Source organism: Sinocyclocheilus anshuiensis, unplaced genomic scaffold, assembly GCF_001515605.1.
Source record: "Sinocyclocheilus anshuiensis isolate Anshui unplaced genomic scaffold, SAMN03320099.WGS_v1.1 scaffold1620, whole genome shotgun sequence".
Taxonomy (NCBI): Eukaryota; Metazoa; Chordata; class Actinopteri; order Cypriniformes; family Cyprinidae; genus Sinocyclocheilus; species Sinocyclocheilus anshuiensis.
Genome location: NW_015558680.1, coordinates 378,911 through 385,209, shown reverse-complemented (window position 1 = coordinate 385,209; position 6,299 = coordinate 378,911). Strand labels below are relative to the sequence as shown.

At 38.0% G+C, this 6,299-nt stretch overlaps 1 protein-coding gene across 1 annotated transcript in view; it reads right to left on the bottom strand.

The window, feature by feature from the left end:
• Window positions 1–6,299, bottom strand: part of LOC107681316 (citrate lyase subunit beta-like protein, mitochondrial) — an 88,558-nt gene that overhangs the window by 3,361 nt on the left and 78,898 nt on the right. Inside the window, exons 6-8 of the mRNA XM_016477598.1 lie at window positions 5,915–6,008; window positions 5,510–5,677; window positions 526–650 (exon numbers count right to left, since the gene is read on the bottom strand). Coding sequence (XP_016333084.1) covers window positions 526–650; window positions 5,510–5,677; window positions 5,915–6,008 — 387 coding nt within the window. The remainder of the gene's footprint in view (window positions 1–525; window positions 651–5,509; window positions 5,678–5,914; window positions 6,009–6,299) is intronic.

The following is a 6,299-nucleotide window of genomic DNA, read 5'->3' as shown; positions in this document are numbered from 1 at the left end:
TTCAAGAATTAAATGACATATGCATAAAATAAACTAAATATGCAACTAAGCTGCATCTTAAATGTAATATAATGCTGGTAGAGTGTCTAAAAATGACATGTTGAGAGACAGAAAACCTCAGGTGGTTACTTTGCAAACATTTTCTGTAACAAATCTGCAAGGAGATTGAAGAGGGCATAGAAATATACAGGAAAACGCTAAATAAATCGAGCAACTGTGTCCCGGAATCTCAGTTTGTGAGGAAAGAGCCGAATGGGGAGAGTGTCGCTGATGCACCCCCAGGCCATCCTTAGCGTAAGAATTACTGGCAGATTGCACATTACTAGCACATCTCAGACACGCACAGCCCTACCGAGCAGAAAACACAGGACTCAATGATGCACTAAATTAGGAACTATAATATTCAACACCTCATTTGATTTTCTCCGACAAAAGCTACAGTGCAGCATGCCCCACGGATGCTATATCAGACTGGAAAATAATACAGATCTCTGTGTGGAAACTCAGGAACTACTGAACGTGCACCTTTCCCAACTTCTGATGCTCCTCGAATGCCGCGATCAGCTCCGTGGCCCACTTGATTCTCTCTGGACTGGGGGCAAATTCCTCTTGAACAACCTTGATCTGATTGGGGTGAATCACTTGTTTTCCTAGAAAGAAGTGACAAAGTGAATCCCTAACAACTTAACAAAAAATAAATAAATATTCCAAAGAGAATAACATATTTAATGGCCATGTCTTAGTAAATAAATAAAGACATAAAATATTTTTAAATCGTTAAACACCCTTACTTCAGTAACTTTTTTTTTAAACCACCGATCATAACATGTGCAGGCCAAAAATTCTACAACCAACAGTCTCTAATAATAAGAGTTAGTAGTATTCATGTGATCTTTAAAGGTCAGCTCACATGTAGGATAAAAATACATTAATTTAGGTATCAACCTTTTTATTTCTTTTTTTAGTGCACTATTAACAGTGTAGCCCACTCACATACAAAACTCTGTAAAAATAGAAAAAAAAAAATCATCTAGGATTATTCCTCCACGTTTAAAGGGCTTTGCTCCAGAGAAGCAAAGGCACTGATGGGTATTTGCTCCTCTTTCTCCAGTACAGCTCCCTGACCAAGAATTCATTTAAGGGACACAGCAGGGACAGAGGATGCTATGAATTATGGGTGTCATCCCGATTTTCGCCTCGTGTCCCGCTGAACTCTGAAACTTTACTGCACGCTTAGTTACACTCCAATCTGAGGCAGCCTCTGTGAGACTTGACTTGCTGCTTTTATTACAGGCCCGTGTGAGAGCCACACACATGCAGTCATCTCAACACACTTCATACACACACTACACACAGATATAGACGTCATGGACAGCAATAACTGATACCTCTCATAAGCTCAGCTATGTGTGTTAATGACCCAATGCTGGGGTGAAAAATTAGAGGTGACTACAACAGATGACCATGGAATGATCCATTATCAAAAGTCAAGAATGCACTTACAACCTACATTATCTATAAAAAATGCTTTGAGATAACCTGATCAATTAAAATGATTTATTTCTCATTGTTTTTTTAACTCGATTTTTAATTTTAAATTAATACTATCATTACTTTTATTGTATTATTTTATTCATATTAATATTTATATTGATAAATACAACAATAAATGATACAAAATAATAATAATATGTAAGGCCTTTCTAAAACGATGTGGATGCAATTTTCAAATATACATTTCCTTTTCCTCCCTGCTTTTCAGCATCAGCTAAGAAACTAATACGGATTACAGTCATGAAGGCAGGAACCTTATTCTCAAAAATAACATCTGTCCAGCACTGCACCATAATAATCAAGACATGTTCCCAGATCAAACCTCTGGGTGATGAGACTTCATTTGAGAAATATATCTTATGTTTTGCTTCAGCTTGTCTCTTAAAACAAATACGGAAAGGTAGCTAGCTGACAGCCGTAGAATTTAATACATGAGAAAACCATTAGCTCCATCTGTGGCTCTTACCCCAGTTAACCCCTCTGAAACAGCCTCTGCCATGTGTTATCCATTGAGTTCCCACATAATTTAGCACACAATGTTACATATTGCAGCGTAATGTCAGTCATATGTTAACACAGTCTTGCAACAGCACAGGTGTTACTTTCTGCATCTTTTACACATTGTCGAAGCCAAATGCTGCAAGATACGACACAATCTGATGATGCAGCTGGGAGTGAATGAGGCGTCGGGTTAACCAATGACAGCTAAGCATGCGCTTCAATGTAAATAAAGCAAACCAGCTTGGTGACTGCCTTTTCTTATTGAGCCAACAGCGCTACAGACGGAAAAATCACCAGTGTGTGTGTGTGTACTGTCCCTCTGCTGCTCTGGAGGAGATGGCCTGTTGGATCAACACCCTAAAGCTGAGGCTCAAGGTCCATGTTTGTGACGCCCATCCCAGAAAAGACTGGCAGGGGGTCGTTCCCTCACATCAACAAAATATGCCCCTTCCCCAGACTGCCACCTGTTCAGGAGCTGTCTGTTCTGAGCCAGCTAGTGACAGAGTGAGCAAAGTGGGCATGGTGAGCCCTTACGCAGCGCTGCTATTGGACGGTTGCTGAGCATCATTAATGCTCCCCAATGCCAGTCGGCCAATCACGAGGTGCCATCTGGTTTGGGTACGTCTGGTTGGCTCACTACCATTTAGCAGAGTGCCACTGTCAGATGATTCTCAAAATATCACATAGACGGGCTGAATTTATCAAAAAGGCAGAAAAAAACAACTGAAAAGGATACAAGTGAATAAAATGAAAGACAATTTTATTTTGACGTCTAAATTAATATACTGGAAAAAATACCTAACCTTTTTATATATTTTCATTTTAGGAGACCAACATTTTTTTTTCTTATTCATAACACGACACCATATCTATGTAGTTAACTAAAAGTCCTCCTAAAGAAATAAACATGGACCAAGGTCAAATCACAGGTGAGGAATTCAGGGAAATAATGCTTAAGACACATGTGTGCAGTGATACAAGAGGAGAGGATAAAATTTACGGTTAAGTTGTAACTTTTTGGCCTTTCTATTTTGTACCAGATTTAACTGCTTGCCTGTTGATGAATATGTACCTGTTGTAGTATTTTGCCCAATTATTATCGGAATATAATAGGAATATATTTACTTAAAAATTTAAAAATTTTTAAAAAGTGTTTTTATGATGAATAAAATGCCTGAATAAAGTATTTGAAATCTAAGAGCTCACTGAATGAAATATTCTGATTTAAATTTTAAAACATTAAAATCAGAAACATTTCCTAAACATAAAGATACAATTTTCCGATTTAAAATAATACATAAATACGTTTTCAAAATACAAAGTGTGATTTCAACTAACAATTTTATTTATAAAAAACATTCTGAAACTCCAATTGCTGTATTTGCATTAATATAGTGATAGATTTGCTCATGCAAAAAAATTATCTAAACTATTTATCTGCATGCAATTTCAACTGCCTACAGACAAACACTCGCTCACACACACACACACACACACACACACACACACACACACACACACACACACACACACACTTCACACTGAGGGTGTAAACTGTAAACAGTGTTTCTGTAGGCCTCCCGACACAGGGACCTCAGACTAGCAGTGGCAATCAGAACGGCGGTGAGCTCAGCGCATGCTACACGAGGAGCCGCTCCAATTCAGACTCGCACGAGAAGCAGAAGAGAGTCATCAAACCCGACCCCACCTGCCTAATGACAGGCTGCTGAACAGAGCGCCTGGCTGATGGACTGCAACATGGCACGACCAACCCGCAGGCTGGCTGCTGGGGAAATAAAAACAACCTTGCAGTGGCACCTTCACAGATATCCTGGGATGTCACAAACCGTAAAAATAATCATAATAAGTAAATCATTTAGTTGGATCACATACATATGCTTATTTCCTTATAAAGTTTTAGCATGTTAGCCACAGCTTCTGCCAAAATACAAAACTTACTCAAGTAAAAATTTGTTAATTTAGTGCACTGTAATAGCGATTTCAATCTTCAAGAAGAAAAAATAAATAAATGTCAGAAATTTATTTACATAGTTTGAAGGTGATCCTATAATAATTTATTATGATTTTACAGTAGTAATAATATTATGGTAATTTGAAGAGACTATGGTTATCGTGGTAATTTCTTTTATAATGGTTGTAAATGCCCTTCAGTTAATCAAATAAATGCTCCTAAAATAGTTTCTGTATGAAAAGCCTTTTTTTTTTTTTACCTGAGTTGCAATTCTATCATTATTAAATTATAATAAAATGCTGTTGTAAATTAAATCTAGTGATTAAACGTACTAGATGGAATTAGTGATGATTTTTGATGTTAAAAACTAAAGTAAAAAAAAGAAGACAGGAGAAAAGCGAGTGATCTTTAGCATTGTGCTGTGTTCTGGAGGAATGGCAGTGCTAGTGTATACAGAGATGTGCAGGGAGAACAGTGTGTATTCTGCAAACAGCAATTACATATTCATTAGCAGAGGCTCAGAAGAGGGCTGTGTCTGGCCTCCCGTGGCCAGTTACCCGCTCACCAGGCCTCCACACACACACACACACACACACACACACACACACCCACACACACACACACACACACACACGTTGCCTGGCTACAAACCGACACAGCGCTGAGCTGCGAACATACGTCTAGCTCCCATAAACACACTTGTAAGTAATGGATACACATACGCACAGATGAATAAAGAGACATGCACGCATGCGTACACTGCTAAACATAACTGGTAACTTTCTTTGAAGTTTCATATATGTAGTATGTTATTAAAAGCTCAGGTAATAAATGAAATCATCAATGCAATATGGACAGCATATAAAAATTAACAAAAATATAAAAAAGCTGCCTCAAATTTTGCAAATTTCACATGAAAATTCTTAAATATAACAACCATGTCAGCACTAATAAGGCAGGTGTCCAGAAAAACATGAGATGTAGAGGAGCTCAAATTGTAGGGAGAGAAATGCTAAAAAATACACAAAAACTCTCACTAACCACTAACCCATATATACAATATCAAATGTAATTATATTTATAATTATATATAATTTATGAAATGTAATACATTTTTTACATAGATTTTTGTGAGATATTTTAAGAAATTTTGCATGTTAAATACAAATTGTGCTCTAGCAATAGCAGCAAGTTGCTGCTTACCACCCACCTGTATTTAACCCAGAATATTCCTTTAAGACTGGAATATTATGAAGTCAATCTCTTGAGCCAATCATTAGTGCTCTGTTTGACATGTTTTGCTGTGCAACAATTTTCTTCCGTTTAAGCCAGTATATGCTCAACCTGCAATTATACATAAGTGCGTGCATTTTTACTGAGATCCTAAACCATCTGAGTCCAAAAGAGCATTTTGTTTAAGGAAGACCAGGCCAGGATGTCATACAGTAACTGAACAGAAAAGAAAAATAGCAGTCAGCGTACCAGTGAAGCCCATAAGTGCGCCCTCTCTGGCCTGCTGCCTCAGTCCTTCCACATCCTGATAGTCAATGTAAACAAGGTCGATCGCCTGGAGACCGAAAGCTTTGGTGGTGACCACCACTTTCTGCCGAGCATACAGGAGTTCTTTAGCATCTTTAGTTCGTGTGGCTCCTGCAGGTTAAAAGAGATCCAGCACCTGATTTTTACAAAAATGTTATTAAACCCAAGCATCATACATGACATAACAATGTGCAGTCTGAAGGGATATTAATGACATATTATTGTAAAAATGCATATTTTTCATCAGTTAATTAAAAGAAATGTTATTATTTGTGGTACTGTCATTCAACAAATAAGTGAATGAAGAAGAAAAAAGTGTATTGATAGTGAAATAAAAAGATAGCAGACCTATGCTGGCACAGAAGTCATCTGACCCGAAGACAACTCCGTCATGATGAAGACCTGCCTTTGGCCCAAGATCTCGAAGTGCTTCACACACTGCCTTCAAGAGAAAGAGAAAATACAGAGCTGTGCGGGTGTGTGTGTGTGTGTGTGCATGCGTGTGTACTTTGGCACTCTATCAAGTCACCCAGTCAGACGACTCTAATTTTCCCCAAAACTCCCTTAATCGCTGTCCACGCCTCTGTTCTTTATATTGTGTTTAGACATGGAACTATATCAGATATTAAAAAAGACACACACACATACACACACACACACACACACACACGCACACACACACACACACACACACAATTAATGGCCCATCTCTGTCCCCGTGAATGGGGAAATC